Raw genomic sequence first — 16,933 nt, forward strand, 5'->3', positions numbered from 1 at the left:
ATTAATTTTGTTCCAGTACATAAACTTACAGCTATAATGTGGTCCCATATCTTCAAGTTCATTTTTGTTGAATCGTGTTTATGTTTTTTTGTTTTTACTAAAAGTAAATTGGACATTCTTTATCTCACTGTGTAATGAATAGATAATCAGCCATCAAATCAAAATCATGAACTTCAAATCATTGAACTGCTGGTACATATAACCATTGATCAGCCCAAATTAGTTCATCTTTCTTTCCAAGGGTCACGATCCTATCATGATTCCACCACATTCCTTTTAGGCTCAATTTGGAAAGAAAATAAGTGCATTCAATGGGAAGAAAATTTTCATGATTAAAATTACAATTTTGTGAATTTGGTCTATACATGAAATGATTTTGATTGATAGTTGGACTTATTATCACTCCTAAAAAGCCCTCAGGAACAACTGTGTGTGACCGTTACTAGTTTGATTCTTACAATTGACAGATAGACAAACTGTGGATCACACTTCCCTGACATCAACTTATATGTAATCCAGTCAATTAGCACTGCTCCACAATTCATCGCTGAATTATCATATCCATAGTGAAACTGTACATGTATAGATATGACTGACGTAGATTGTAATCTGCCATGTATCACATTTCTATTTATAGTGGCAGCCTCGATAGTCTGTTAAAATTACATCCATCAAAATCTGCTTCTAATCTTATTCATCTATAGATTTTCTAACTCTACATGTAATAGGGAAAAAAAACCATTTTAAATTGTATCAGCTGGATATAAAAAATCTACTGCTTTTTGATAAATAAAAACCTTTGAATGATTATAAGTTGTGTGATACACAAAATATTTATATAAGTTTTTGTTGATGTTAAACACTGGTTTTAATTTGATTACATATATAGATGCCAATATTCATTTACTTTCTCATTTTTATTACCAAATTGAAAACAAAGTTTAAAAAATTTCCACAAACAATAGGGTTTTGAATTGTGTTTAGATTCTTGAGGCTTTCATGCAAAGTAAGGTTTTGCCACAAAGTCTAAAATCTTAATACCTATTTTTTCAGATGTTCTAGTAGGTTACTCTACTGATAAGTTGCTACAATCCTTATGTATCTCCTTCCATCTTCTACTAATGATATTTTAGAACGATATCCTTGTCCATAAAGGGAGTGGGAGACCCCACGTTCGTGCAAAAAGTTCAGTAGAGTTCTGTGACACCCAGCAGACAAGATTCCATAAGGAATTTAAAGTGTCCAGTCATAGTTGCAGATCTAGATGAATCAATAGGTTGAGAAGACCATAACAATGTCTTACTTGGTGACGACACCCATTAGTGTTGAAACTAGCCAACACTTCATGTATTAAAGCCAAACTACCCAGCAAGATGCTGTTAAGTTTATCTCTATCTATCCATATATCCTTGCACACTTTATTTAGTGATAGAGCTGTTGCTCCTTAACTCATATTAATTGATAATAATATGGTAACTTATACGAGATGATACACTATATTTTTGCTGTTTAAACACTTACCTTTATGTCTGTAACATTGGCCTCCTCCAACTTCTTCCTAAAGTGGGGATCTTCTTCAAGTACCATAATAATCTCCTTCAGATAGCGATCATATTCCAAACCTGTGTGCTGCAAAGGTAAAAAAGTTCAACATAAATTGAAGTTTTTGATCAAATTCTTAAATAATTGGCAGGCAATTTGATAATAGCTTACCTGAATAATAATATTATACAATATTATTTATATACATGTATATAGAAATCATGATCACATGCCACAGAGTCATTGTGGTCTAGTGGTAGGGCTTGAGTCTACGTGACTGAAGGGTGAACAGACTCTAGTTTGAGTCTTGTTACAGACAGTCAACTCAGCTGTAAATCAGCATGTTGTAGGGCAGTACAAGAAATGTCAAGTGTAAACTGATTGCGCTGAAATGGCAGTTCCAGTTGTATGGTCCCCGGGGATTTGAGAATGACAATGGGTGGCTGATGAATACCAAATAACCAATAACTAACTATTGCTGTGATATAGTCATATCTTAATCATTATTATATTATCATCCTTTAAGCTTTGAAATTTAGAAAAAAACCCATTTTATTTGAATACTGAAGTTTGTCACTAATAGTACATGTATTTTGTATAGAATTTATTTCACTTAATTGATATCAGCTTCTGTCTTTGTATACTGTACATAATTACCAAGTTTTCTGATCAATTACGTGTACAGTATGTAATAGACTTTATTCAACTTATTAACAAATTGACAAACAGTTAGACAAGGAACAATATGCTTTGTCAAAATTTTGATTGATGTGTAAGGTAGGGACATAAACATGGGAGTTTTAATTACATCTGTCAAGGGTAAACACAGGAAAACTGACGATCTCCAGCTTTGAAAGCAGTCTGTTATGTTATATAAATTTTACCATTATTATTATAACCTCATGCACCACCAAAGTTATAGAATTTGAAACCCCCCAAAGAATGTTACACTATAGCTAGATATTTTCAAATTTACTGAAACAAGTCAATTCAGCGAATCACAGTCCCCATCAGATGTGAAATTACATGCCAAGAATGTACAGATAATTACTTTGTGTTGCAACTAATTCTACAAACTGATTGCTTGACAAACAGTATTTGAATTGCAGTTGGTGGTGGTGGTGGTGGTGGTGGTGGTGGGGAGACTTATATACTGGAGGTTTTTACTTAAAATGGGAGACTTGACAGATATGGTTATTTTAATTGGTTTTGACACAGGAGATGACTCTAGATGGAACAGGAAGGCTGAACTAGAAAAAAAAAACCAATGTTACTTACTTCATCGTCATTCTCACTTCCACCTTCTTCTGGCTGTGTTTGTACAGGTGGACAGATTATACCAGATAAACAAGTTAATCCCAAAAATAACACCAATAGTGTTTTCATTTTGGCAGCAACGTCTGAAAATGAAAGTTATGAAAATTCATAGTGAGTAAAACAACAGGCTATAGATGAATTATTGCCCCCCCCCCCTTTTTTTTTATCTAACTTAAAATTTTTATTTTCCAGATATGGTACATACATTACACTTTTTATTTACAGTGACCATATAATAAGTTACTTTGCTGAAATATCATGCTACTATTAACGCCTATAATCTTGTTTAATTGCAACAAGTATCCACAGACCGTGCAGTTTGATCCTCACATTACGAGATATTTCACCACTAAAGCATTCTTTTGAGTACCCAAACCCCTCCCATATCATAACACTATTAATTTACTTATTAGATAAGTGCATGTGGCTTGTACATAAGCTATTACCAGCTGTCCCCAACTGGCAATTGATCATGACTGAACATGCTTCTATTATGCTGGGGTCACTGGATTAGCATGCTGCAATCTTGGATTTGATACCAGAAATGGTGTTCCACAGTCAGTTAGTGTGTTAGTAACTTGGTTATCATTACTGGTTTACTGCCTACATGATTCCTCCTTTTGCTAGGTTTTGTCTCACTGACTAATCATGTTCTGTCAGTGTGGCTTATACTAAAGTACATGTATTCATATATACTGAGCATGCATGCTTTGATATAGCCATTGAATGATTGTCAAGCCGAGGACCTAGGTTCGATTCCTGGCAAGTCTTATAAGGCAAGACTTCAAAGGTTTCTATCATGATTTTGAAAATTGACTATCGGATCTTTACATCTTTTTTTACTTGTCAAACCTCTTCCTGTTCCATGAATAACAAAAATGTAAATATCCGATAATTAATGTTGAAAATCTCTATATGAAACTTAAAATCTTATATTTAAAAGACTAGATTACATGCCAAATATTTGACATGTCCATCCACCTACTACAGTGTATACAGGTATTATGCTATCTCTATCTTTATCTTCTTACAGTGAATGCAACATTAGCTTATAGATATAAATATACTTTATTACAGGTATATGGAACACACCATCACTTATAAATATCTATACTTTGTACAGAAACCACTGAAAGTTGATTTAATTTTACGCTGATTCTCTATAAACTAATCCAGCAAAGCAAGTCGTGTATTGTTACATTTGGATCATTTCTGTAGCAATGCACGGATTGTACAATTGTGATTACAGGGTCCTACATGACCAGAGACAGGGTTATGTCAATATTGGTCTTCAACTCACAAACTGGACAGCTGTCTCTATATAAACACACAATTCAATCGATCTCGAACCCATTTTTACCTGTCTACGCCTCAACTTCTGATATTCTTTGGATTCACTTCTTGGCTTCTTTATCAGATTTCACTATTTACAGATATCCATACGGTTACACTCGTGTTGACAACTTTTAGTGAGACGTGTACATGTTATTCTGTACAGGATGTTGCTCTTGTCGGTGGTTATGTGAAACCTTCTTTTTCATTGGCAGCAGTGTAACAAAATCAACCAATCATTAAACGACTTATAAAAACGACTAAGGGAAGCCACTCTGCGTGACGTACTTCACGCCTGAGGCAGCCTCCGGTGTTGTTTCTGATAGATTATCCTGAGGCTGTAGGCGTAGCAGAATCAGTGATGTAAAACGGATTTGATAATGGATTTGGTTTAATGATGTTGTTTCCCATTAGTCAACAGTTTATTTACATGATTCAAGACAGCGACACGGCATGTTACCGGTGCATTTCCTGGACAGCATTGTTTTACAAGACATCTAATATTACCAGTTCATTTTTCATTCAGTAATGTTGTGGAACAAGCCTATTTCTCACATCACCTGGTTGGGGTTTTCCCAGTTTACTCTTTCAAGGTCTTGGTTAATATTCATGTTGTGTCGTTGAAAACTTAATTGAACGAAACGGTGTAATTTTGTGATATCTATTTTATTATTGGGTGCAATCTATATAACTTTTTTTCTCTCTTTTTTTTTTTTGCTCCCGATAAAGGAATTATTTTATAAGTTGGTGAATTTTGTTGTATTTAAAAAACCTTTAAAACCGACTGAAAATGTTTTTTTTAAATGGAGAGAGACTTTATATACAATGTATATCTAAAATAAAATCTTCATCATGGCTTATTTGTTTGTAGAGATGATTTCTACAAAGTATCAATTTTCCAATTCAAATACATGTAGTCCCAATCTATTAATTAAAATCTAGATGGTCATTATCACTACGTTACATGAACATCTAACAACATCCCATAAGGGGTCACGTTCTGATGACCTTTGAGATGTGTGTATTTCACTTTCAGGACGAATTGTCAATTGTCGATGTAATTGAAGCAAAACATTTCGTCACAGTATGCATCTGAAGCAAACCATTTCAGCACAGATGTATATATTTGTGGGACGAGATGACTTGAAACAAATTGACATTATGCAAACTATGTACTCTAGTCATGCCAATTCGGACATACAAAATTCACTTCCAAGATTCTGGAAGTAGAAATTTGATTGGCTAATCCAAAAGGTCAACCTGACGTGACCCCTCATGGGATGTTAGATGTTCATGTAACGGAGTAAGTGACCATCTAGATTATAATTAGATTGAAATAGTCCTAGCAATTGAGGTTTCAAAAGTAGCCATAAGCAATTCCCAGTTTAAATGTATTTTTGAAATAAAAAGTTTTTGTTCTTCGGAGCCTTTGAATAAATTAGAACTCTATGCTTTGTTCATCACAATGGTAATGTATCTATAGTAGATGCGACTGGTAATGTCACAACAAATTGCTGTTAAACAAGCACAAGGTTATTGGATCAGAAAATATATTGGCAACTATGTTTTGAACCCTTGAATCTTGATGATACAATGCTAGATTCAGCAATTGATGCATTATTACAAGTAGATATTGGAAAAGCTGGATATCTTGAAGATGACCAATAAATTAAACCCTTTGGCATGACCTATGACCAGGCCAGAGCAAAACAAGCTTTGCTTTGATCAGTCTTGCAGGGCCATTCCAGTAAAATATCTGAGGACTCCCAAAAATATGGAAAAGCTTTACCCACGAGAAATTTCTCTGGGTATATTTTAAATTCATGTTTTTTTTTTATTTCACATTCTATAGTCCTCACATTAGTTTGATTTTTAACAGGAATAGCCCCATCCAAGGGTTCATAACAGTGACAGGCTTAGTAGGTTATATTCACCTTCGTTTTGAAATACTTCAGTAAATAATTAAGAACAACGAAAATAGTAATGAAAATAAGAGACGATATTTATTACAATATAAACACCAACAATAATCACCTGAAACAATTTCTCCTCCTGATTCTTAATTTAAATAAGCATAGTGTATTGTATGATTGAGTTCACTATGCTACAATAGATTTGTCACATGACATGATGTAGTGGTCTATACAATGAATGAATGTTACTAATGATTTGCACATTTTTATGCTGATGCAGCTTCCACTTGCTGTGCCTGATTGTCATTTGATTCAATTTTTGTTGTTTCATCAACTTTGACTTTCTTGGTCGGACTTGCGTCTTCCGATTCCTCTTCAGTAGACCTCTTCTCTGCTGTGTTCTCATCTGCCTCTGTAAAAGAATTGGATTAATTAATATGTTGTACCATTCCATACTAATTTATCTGACTGCAGAACTGGATTGAGTGGCATTATTTTCCTGTACATATTTGGGTTAAAAGTTGCACCCCCTTTGATTTTTTCATACACTTGCGCAAGATCCAGTAAGCAAACAAGTAAGCAATTGTCTACAATTACAAGGAAAGAAATGACATTCAATAGTCAATTTGTTTGGTCTGGCCACTAAGACGTTATTTACTTTTTGTCTGTGATCACAAACCTTCAGCAAAACTTATTTGTGCAGAAACAGCCATTGCTGAATTTCAGTAAATGGCTTTAATAATATTGACCATTATGTCGACTTAACTTGTTGGAAGTATTGCAGTAGAAACTGATTTTTAATTACCTTTTGTTTCAGACTCTTCTGTATTGGCATTCTCATTGGTGTTTTCTGTTGAATCTGCAGATTCTTCTTTGTCTGCTGCTTCATCTCCATTCTCAGCCTCTTTTTTCTCCTATAAAATACATTTTTTATAAATTATTAAAATGTACTGTAGAACAAGTGATTAAAAAAAATTTCCACTTGCGTGTTTTTCTTGTCTGAATATTGTTGGAAAAAACAACTTGTTAACATTTATAAGCCAGGTCCTACCGTAGATTCTGTTGTGGTTTCTGGCTCTTTTGTTGCCTCTTCGTCTTTCTTCTCTGCAACCTCTGGGGTTTCTACAGTCTCAGCTACGGTTTCCCTGTGAAATAATAGTCGTGTTAATATCTTTATATTGCAATAACTATAGTCTATTTTAAAGAATTCAATTAGTTTCGAAAAATGGCCTAGCAGACGACTCGAGACTACCTCGTCATTTCTTTTTTGTCAAATCAATGTGTACATATCACTTTTTCAACTCAATTTGTTCGAAGTATCGGTCTCTACCTTTGTTGAACATTCCTCGTTATGAAAACATTCCTAAGGATTTGAGCAAAAATCTTTTGTGATCAGAATTTGTTGTAAAACAGAAAAGACATGATATTTTCATTAAAAGTAGCGTATTTCAACAACACAAAGAAAAAAATCTTCATCTAGATCAATCGCCGGGAATCAAAATAGCCAAAGGTAAAACGAAACTGGACTCTCCATCAACCGGCATGGCCGCAAGCATGATGGCGCCATCTTTTGCAATGGTGTTCATAAATTATCGTAAGTGAGCTTTATTCGATCAAACACATTTGTAGAAAATACAACACTACATGTTTTTCTTCCACTATGAACTAGTACATTTGAAGAAAAAAATGTTCTATACCAGCCATTATCAGGAAACATAGACAATGAACAAGTGGTTTTTCCGTACTTTCCATAGTACAGAACAAAGGCCTCATTCACTTTGTGTAAACGGAAACAGTTAACAGACAAAATCCTTGTTAGATTTTCAATGAAACACTCTTAATATTAACAAGAAGTAAGAAACTGCAAATACGATAATATTTTCATACACATTTACAGTAGTTTAACACTTACTTTTCACCTGGCATGTTGATAAATTAGATGAGTGATACTACACACGGAGATGGTTTGCTTCTTTGTCACCGGTACGCAGACGACTGAACTTCCCGCCGATGGGCAATCGGTACTACTTTGCACGTGACAAAAACTGAGCGGTGATTGGCTGAAGGAAAAATTAGCTCAGTTGTCATCTGACCATATTTCTACTTTCTTATTGGTCGAAACATAAGAGTATCGATTGAGATATAAACAGATGTCACGTGATTTACAAAATGGCGACACACTGTGATTTTGACGCCCTTTCGGCCCTTCTTCAGGTAATGCAAGTGTTTAATTCAGTCATTTCGCAGACGAAACATGTTATTGTAAACAACACTCTGGAAGGACTCACTCCTGATAGCTTATTACCTGGGTTGTTTTGTAAGATTTCTTGAAAGCTATTGTGTATCGTCAGGATTTCAAGCTTTGAGGGACGTGCGACTCCCCCCCCCCCCCCCCCCCCGTAGTGATTTAAAGTGGATCATGACACTTGTAGTTCCCATATTACGCCAACATAGATATTCAACATCATCAAATATAATAACGGAATCTTAAAAGAGTATATACTTATTGTATGACTGGGTGTCGATGAGTAAAATTAAGCTAACAACTCTTGTATGCAAATTTGAGGAAAGTTGACTAGTCGACGAACGATTGGACTGAATGGCAACGCACGTACACAGGTAACGGTTTGTCTGCGTCAAGACACACATGGAATAAGTCTTCATCTGGTTAACTTACACGCCTTTTTGTGTGTAATGTAAAACTGTAAAGATTCAGAAAGCTTATCTAAGATATTTTGTGTGTGAAATAGTTGCAATAATATCATTGTATTAGTGTTTATCTATGTCAAGCAAGACTTTAAAAAAAACAATATCAAAAAGCTCAAATAAGACAGTTTATATGGTTTTACAACATTAATATAAATATCCATTTTCATCATGAAATCATCAATACAACATTATTTTGACTATTTGAACAAAAACAATGTAAGCATGGCATGGCATAGATGAACACTAATTGTAACTGTTTCACAATCAAATATTTGAGATAATATGAGCTCTATGAATTCTATAGTTTCTGAGCATATACCAATTATAAACAAGGTCATTTAATATAATTCAAATAATTTTATATTGAAATATCTGTTTTTAATGTTTCTGTAACTATCTCTTCATCATCGTTTCGTTATTTCACAAATCTTACTCAGCACAAGTGTACTGAAGCACTTTAAATAAAGTGAAGGGGTAGTTGCCGGATGCAATGTCTGACACCATCAGATGAATTTTGGCAAAACTGAAATTTGTCGTTTTCATTATAAGTTATCACATACTTTGTCGGTGTTCACGAGCTCGAGGCTGCCATGTTCTCGTTTCAAAAAAGATAAATTATTTTCTTACTTTATTATGCATTATGTAAACCTATCAATTTTGTTTTGTAAAAAACTGCAAGAAACATTACAAAATCACATTCATTTCCATGTCCTCAATATCCAAAGTATAGTAGCTGAGGTGACAAGGCACTGAGTAGTTACTATCTGTCAATAGGTGGCTTCTGAGCTATATGAAGGTGTGCTCATGCTACAGGTATTTCTGAATAATCTGTTTCCTTAAGTTTATTTCCAGTACAGGGTTAAATAATCCTCTTCACTGGGCTTGAAATCATATACAATACAATGTCTTGGTTTTCCCAAAGTTTAACTCTATAGTCTATTTTTGAAACGGTTCTATTTGGTGAGGATATCACAGACTCTGGTAGAGAGTTCCAAATTTTCTTCTTTGTACTGAAGTTGCTCAATGTGGAAACAGTTTTTTGGAATTTCCTCTTACACTAAGTGTGACATCATAGCTTCCCACCCAGATATAACAGAGGGAGGGAGACTCATAAGTGCTTATCTTAAATTACTTGGTGTTAAGCACTATATAGAGATCATGCTTTCTTCCAGGTGGTTGCTCAACATATTTTTTGCCCATCTTCTTCAGATGGTGGGATGTTCGCTTTTTCTTTACTGGAAGTACTGAAGTACTAGAAGGATATCACAACAAAAACTTGCAATATCGCTACAATAACATCATGGTGCATGCTTGCCTCAATATGCTGAATGAATGTATCACACTGTGCTTTAATCAGTTATATTATGATAAAATATATAGATTTCTTTCAAGAAACAAAATTGTAAATTATTGTTCTTTGATTTACAGGCATCTTCTAAGGATGTGGTGTTACGGATCTGTAATGAGTCCTTTATACACAGAGACAAATCCCAATGTTCTGACAGTGTGTTAGCCAGTGTGGGGGACGTCCTCTCTATCGACCCACACAAGAGTAGACAGGTACTTAAACTGTTAATAAATTCTTATGAAAAACAAATAAGTAATTTCATTTATGAATAGGTTAAAATTTGTCAATAATATTTTTGGAATAACAGATAATGTTATGGTCATTTAAACATACTGTATATGTATCCAGTAAGTAGCTTAGAGAGGAGTTATTATTCAGATGTCCCCTTACTCGGACTGATATCTAGATAGTTCCCTGGATAAATGTACAATTGTACTTCTGTTGCAAATTTTGTTGCTTGATACAGTTGTATTTAACTTACAACCATACTGGTGCATTTCAAGATATTTTTTTTTATTCTCTAGTTGGTGCGGTCTCTTGGTGCCTTGTTAAAGACAGCAGTATTCCATGGAGACACGACCCCCTCCAGTCTACAGGCTCTATTTCCCAGTAAGTCCCAACATACAACATCAATTGATTACTGCAGCTAGTTAACAACTTCGTCTGTTTAGAATTAGGAGGTCCTATGGTCAAGTCCAGGTCTGGTTGTTGCATTTTTTCTTTTCTGTTATGATTGATGTTCAACTAAAATACTCAAAATAGGTGGTATAGGGTCTTTTGGATGCCTTCGGAGTCCATGACTTTGGTTAAGGAGGGAGGAATGTAGTGGAACTGGACTGGGCTGAATGCCATTGCCAAGGTATATATAGCTCAAACGGTTAGAGCATCCATCTGAGTTAGGAGGTCCCAGGTTCAAGTCCTGGTCTGGTCGTTCTTCCTGTCCTGTTAAATTTGGTCCCCAACTAATTATATCAATACCCATGGGAGGTGATATAGAGTCTCATGTGTCTTTGGGGTCAGTGTCTTTGTTGGAGGCGGCCTAGGGATGAATGCAGTGGAACTGGAATGGGATGAATGCTGGTGACCAGCATCCATCTGGAGTTTGTAGGTCACAAGTTTAAGTCTCAATCTAGGCCCATTTGTTCAAAAGGTGATTAGGCTAATCACAGTTTAAGAACAATTTTAAAATCCTGATAAAATTATTTGTGGTAAAACTAACTTGACCAATTAGATGAAACACTCGTCAGTCAAATCCTTCCTGTCTATTTTAAGGAATACACGTGCACACACTCAGGTTCTGAAGTGAAGGAGGATTCATTTTTTTTTTACTAATCATTTGATTAATCTTATCACCTTTTCAACAACTGGGCCCTAGTTGTTACAATTTGTCCATTCCTGTTGCACATTTAGGACCCTGTTGGTAAGCAATAACACTGAAGTAAGCCATATATGACCTGCCTGGAAAATTGTGTTGATCATGTAAAAATCCTTACCATTTAGGTTAGATAAAGAGGAGGAAATACTAGCTCTGTTGTTCATACAAATGCTTTATCAATTTGGCAGGACTGGTATGATGTGTACTCAAATATTTGACATTGTGTTAAGACATGGAATACTAAAATTACTTCAAGGCCTGTGTCTAATTCCATGGCATAACCTTGAGAGATGGCCTACATAATCATTTGCATATGATCTTTTCAGGTAATTTTCACAAAAATCTGAGAGATTTGTTGGTAAAAACAATGATGGAAAATATGAACAGCTGGAGAAACAGTGCCTTAAATAACCAGGGTATGTATTGAACAGAGTTGTCTCTCACTGTTGGTAATTTTACTATTATATCTACCATTATTTCACGCACTTAGGTTTAAGCACATTACCAATTCTTAACAGATCTGCTGATAATGGATTACCACACCATTTTGAAACCTACGTGGGGCAGTTGCCAGGTACTGACCGTAGGCAGGTGTTTTTTCCCCCGTGTTATCTCGGGCTTTCCTCCACCTCCAAACCTGGCACGTCCTAAATGACCCTGGCTGTTAATATGACATTAAACAAAATAAACCATATAAACCAAACCAAACCAAACTGCACCAGTATTATCTACTATAGATCTGAAATGCTGCAGTATATAGATATAGATTTACAGCAATGCTTCCAGCAAAGCGCTAAAATGATTAACACTAAAGTGAACATTTCTACAGTCATCCAGTACATTGATCAAGTTTCCTTTTCTGATGCTTTGATTGTAAGTCAGCCATTCTTCAAAACAAACCAGACATATTTTCTTTGACTCATTTACATATAGAGAGTGAAGCACCACATTAGAGATTTCCTATAATCAGTGGGTAATTTCCTAGTTTTAATTGCAATTATAAAAAACTACAGTATTGATTCTTACATTGTATCATCATTAGGGTATATGTTCTATCATTAAACATATTTTTGTTTTTTTGTCGTAATTTATATGTTATGAAAACTTAGACAGGCTTTAATGTGATGCTGATTAGGGGGGACAGGATACATAACCCAGCAACGTTCTCACTCTAGTGACTTTATTTAATTGGATGGCCATGAAACTTCATACACTGGTTATCAAAAATATCAAATGTTGTAGGAGTCCACACCTCGGGTGAAAACTTGTCGACATTACTACAAGTTGAATCTTCCACATCATTGCCCTACCTACCATTTTCATATCAATAGAATCTTGCATGGTCCCTCTCTTCTGACTTTATGTTAGATCTGATTCCCATAAACCTTGTTTTCTATATATTCCAGATAAGTTCCTTATGTGAGAGATTGGTATCATCTGCAATGATTTATTTAATTACTGATGATATAAATATTCGACGTAATTTCAGTGTCCTTGCCACGCCTGGTAGACTTCGACTGGAGAGTTGATATCAAGACTTCCTCAGACACCATCACAAGGATGTCTGTCCCAACATGTGTCCTACAAATGAAGGTAAGACTTCCTCGGACATTATCACAAGGATGTCTGTCCCAACATGTGTCCTACAAATGAAGGTAAGACTTCCTCGGACATTATCACAAGGATGTCTGTCCCAACTTGTGTCCTACAAATGAAGGTAAGACTGCCTCGGACATTATCACAAGGATGTCTGTCCCAACATGTGTCCTACAGATGAAGGTAAGACTTCCTCAGACACCATCACAAGGGTGTCTGTCCCAACATGTGTCCTACAGATGAAGGTAAGACTTCCTCAGTCATTATCACAAGGATGTCTGTCCCAACTTGTGTCCTACAAATGAAGGTAAGACTTCCTCGGACACCATCACAAGGATGTCTGTCCCAACATGTGTCCTACAAATGAAGGTAAGACTTCCTCAGTCATTATCACAAGGATGTCTGTCCCAACTTGTGTCCTACAAATGAAGGTAAGACTTCCTCGGACACCATCACAAGGGTGTCTGTCCCAACTTGTGTCCTACAAATGAAGGTAAGACTTCCTCAGTCATTATCACAAGGATGTCTGTCCCAACATGTGTCCTACAAATGAAGGTAAGACTTCCTCAGACTCCATCACAAGGATGTCTGTCCCAACATGTGTCCTACAAATGAAGGTAAGACTTCCTCGGACATTATCACAAGGATGTCTGTCCCAACTTGTGTCCTACAGATGAAGGTAAGACTTCCTCAGACTCCATCACAAGGATGTCTGTCCCAACATGTGTCCTACAAATGAAGGTAAGACTTCCTCAGACTCCATCACAAGGATGTCTGTCCCAACATGTGTCCTACAAATGAAGGTAAGACTTCCTCGGACATTATCACAAGGATGTCTGTCCCAACTTGTGTCCTACAAATGAAGGTAAGACTTCCTCGGACATTATCACAAGGGTGTCTGTCCCAACATGTGTCCTACAAATGAAGGTAAGACTTCCTCAGTCATTATCACAAGGATGTCTGTCCCAACTTGTGTCCTACAAATGAAGGTAAGACTTCCTCGGACATTATCACAAGGATGTCTGTCCCAACTTGTGTCCTACAAATGAAGGTAAGACTTCCTCGGACATTATCACAAGGGTGTCTGTCCCAACATGTGTCCTACAAATGAAGGTAAGACTTCCTCAGTCATTATCACAAGGATGTCTGTCCCAAGGATGTCATTTAGAGCAAAATATACAGCATTATTTTTTCATATCATATGCATATTATCATTGGACAATTCAATCACACGTGACAACCTGTAAAAAGTCGTATTGACTCTATACCAGCAAAAAATTGCAGAACAAAAAGTTGTATTGACTTGATGACGTCATAATGATTTCGTACTCAATTTGATATTACTGACCTGAGGTCGATAAAACCATGTATCAACCTCATCAACATGTGATAATTGTACATTATTGACCAGTCACAAAAATGGAAATATTAATGAATTATGCATTACCTATACTAAGGTATTTTCCCAATAAGTTAATCAGGGAATGAACTTAAAATGTACATCCAGATAATCAATATCTATTAGTTAATGATAATTGTGCTGGTTGTTTATGATAAAGTACTGAAGGGAATACCAGGTTTGTCTTATCTTCGATATTAAAGGAAATATGTCTTGTATTCAGTAATAAAGGAAATATGTCTTTTTCAGAATTTAAGGACAATTTTATTCAATTTTGTTTGCTGTAATATAATTTCCTGGTCTTTTAAAATCCATTCCAAAAATCTTGTTCTATAAACAATGCATTTTGCAAATCCTTTTCCATGGAATTGACATTGAATATACTGTATAGTGTTTATGATTATGATTATGATTAATACAGGAGTTACTGCGCTTTTAGAAAAAAAAAAAAATATATACATATATATATATGTGTATTTTAAGTTGTTTTACTTATTTCTCCCTCTAGGTACAAGAAAATGCTACAGAAGTGGATCAAATCCCAGAGGTTGAACATGTTAATGTAGAACTGTCTAAAGAAACACTGGACACCATGTTGGATGGACTATCTAAAATTCGTGACCAGTTGTCCTCAGTAGCTAAACGGTGACACACCCTCACTTTCATGACTCATCAAGTTGTCACCAAAAATCATCTGTGTTGAATATTCATGTCTCCAAAGAAATATGGAAGTGCTGAGAGGACAGAAAAATTCATGTTACAGAACTTGATGGCTGTACACTACAATCACATGTATTTGTAAAATTGGAGAGCATAGGTCATCTTACTAGCTCAGGCTAGCGTGAATTTCTCACCAGTCTAATGGTTGGATGTTGGTTCAGAGAGCGAGAGGTTGCTAGTTCAAGTCCCAGCATGGACAGGACATTTTCCATCACTCATTCCTATTACACACTCATTATATGTGGAGTTGATTTAAACAAATTGGAGTTGTAACAGAAAGAGCAGATACACGTATATCTGTTGTACCATGAAAGTGTAAAGTTTCTATGATGATTACATAGTTACTTTGTTTTAAGTATGTACATATTTATTTATCCAGTAGTAATCCAGACCATGCTATGTCTGTTATACTTCAGCTACACTGTAATGTAACGGGCAATACTGGCCAAAATCTGATACGTAACTTAATTTTTTTTCTGTTATGGTTCCTAAGGTTTTGAAGGTGTTATTTTTAGTTGGTCTTTCTATGCATATTGCCATAAAATACCCGGGTCATTTTAAATGATAAAACTAGTATTTGGTAGTAGGGTTCTAGAGACCTAAACATTTTTTTAGCTCCCCTTGTCCAAAAGACCAAGGTAAGCTTATGTCATACTGTGGCATTCGGCGTCCGTCCAGCAGTCCATTGATGTACAATACCTTGTGCACACAATAACTTCAGTAAATATCAACCAAGGCTGTTGAACCTTTGGGTGTAGCCATTATCGTCAACATCCCGGATGAGTTCAAAGATGGGAATTATTTGACCGTATACGTAACTTACAGAGTTATTGCCCTTCAATAATATTATCATTGGGCCTTGTGAACATGATAATTGGAGAAAACCAAATTTGGTGAAACTTTGTACGCAGCCATATATCAACAAGATATTGGACAAGTTCAAAAATGAGTTTTTTACAACTGTAGCCTATAAAGGGCAATTGCCCTTTGTAATAATATTATTGTTAACAATTTTTAGCTCATCTGGCTTGTCAACATTTCATTTTAAAGTCCTGAACGCCTGAATGGATTTTGATGAAATTTGGTCTGAAGTATTATTGGGCAAAGGAGATCAAATATTGTATAAATGGAGGGTGTGGCTACCCATGGGTCAGAGGGGCGCCAACTAGACATGAATGCCTGAATGGATTTTGATGAAATTTAGTCTGGAGCATTATTGGGCAAAACAAAATATAACAATGTATAAACAGAAGGTGTGGTTCCCCTGGGGCTGGAGGGGGTTGGGGGGTGGGGGGGGCTAATAAGGGAAATTGAGGTAAATCCCTACAAGTCTGGAATGCGTGAATGGATTTTGGAGCATTATTTAGCAAATGAGATTTAATGGTGTATAAATGAAGGATGTGGCACTCTAGGGGTAGGAGAAAGGAGGGTAAATACAGCAAAAAAATAAACAACTTTAAAATATTTGTTCTTTTTTAAGAATGACAGCATAAATCCACATGTAGTTTGAACCATTGTTAGAAGAGACGGTTCAAAAGTAGGAAAATATTTGAAATATAACTTCAATTACCATATTTTGGCATATTTACTAAAATATCCAGGTGAGTAATGTAGGGCCTTTGGGCCTCTTATAATTATTCATTAATAAAATACCAGCTTCTGAAGTGATATGTTTGTACAAA

At 35.6% G+C, this 16,933-nt stretch overlaps 3 protein-coding genes across 10 annotated transcripts in view; 1 reads left to right on the forward strand and 2 right to left on the reverse strand.

The window, feature by feature from the left end:
• LOC117335897 (nucleobindin-2-like) overlaps positions 1 to 4,374 on the reverse strand; it is a 40,705-nt gene extending 36,331 nt beyond the window's left edge. For 6 of the 7 annotated variants that reach the window (XM_033896163.1, XM_033896160.1, XM_033896164.1 and 3 more), the window contains exons 1-3: positions 4,220 to 4,360; positions 2,821 to 2,942; positions 1,522 to 1,629 (exon numbers count right to left, since the gene is read on the reverse strand). In XM_033896163.1, the coding sequence (XP_033752054.1) occupies positions 1,522 to 1,629; positions 2,821 to 2,928 (216 nt within the window). In that variant the 5' untranslated portion in view covers positions 2,929 to 2,942; positions 4,220 to 4,360. Of the gene's footprint in view, positions 1 to 1,521; positions 1,630 to 2,820; positions 2,943 to 4,219 lie in introns of all 7 variants that reach the window. The other variant, XM_033896158.1, reaches the window with a different exon arrangement.
• Positions 4,375 to 4,487: 113 nt separating this feature from the next.
• On the forward strand, positions 4,488 to 15,497 carry LOC117335898 (COMM domain-containing protein 9-like). Of its 2 annotated transcripts, none has more exons than XM_033896166.1 (6): positions 4,488 to 4,653; positions 10,242 to 10,373; positions 10,686 to 10,770; positions 11,863 to 11,952; positions 13,026 to 13,129; positions 15,040 to 15,497. In XM_033896166.1, the coding sequence occupies exons 1-6, from the start codon at positions 4,645 to 4,647 to the stop codon at positions 15,178 to 15,180; spliced, it is 561 nt and encodes a 186-aa protein (XP_033752057.1). In that variant the 5' UTR covers positions 4,488 to 4,644; the 3' UTR covers positions 15,181 to 15,497. The 2 variants fall into 2 exon arrangements, with proteins under 2 accessions (XP_033752057.1, XP_033752056.1); XM_033896165.1 differs by lacking the exon at positions 4,488 to 4,653 and adding an exon at positions 8,138 to 8,318.
• Positions 6,172 to 8,144, reverse strand: LOC117335900 (protein hemingway-like). Its single transcript, XM_033896168.1, has 4 exons — positions 8,017 to 8,144; positions 7,156 to 7,249; positions 6,910 to 7,018; positions 6,172 to 6,516 (listed from the first exon to the last, which is right to left on the reverse strand). The coding sequence occupies exons 1-4, from the start codon at positions 8,028 to 8,030 to the stop codon at positions 6,371 to 6,373; spliced, it is 363 nt and encodes a 120-aa protein (XP_033752059.1). The 5' UTR covers positions 8,031 to 8,144; the 3' UTR covers positions 6,172 to 6,370.
• Positions 15,498 to 16,933: the final 1,436 nt, after the last annotated feature.

The sequence above is a fragment of the Pecten maximus genome, chromosome 10 (assembly GCF_902652985.1).
Source record: "Pecten maximus chromosome 10, xPecMax1.1, whole genome shotgun sequence".
NCBI classification, from domain to species: domain Eukaryota; kingdom Metazoa; phylum Mollusca; class Bivalvia; order Pectinida; family Pectinidae; genus Pecten; species Pecten maximus.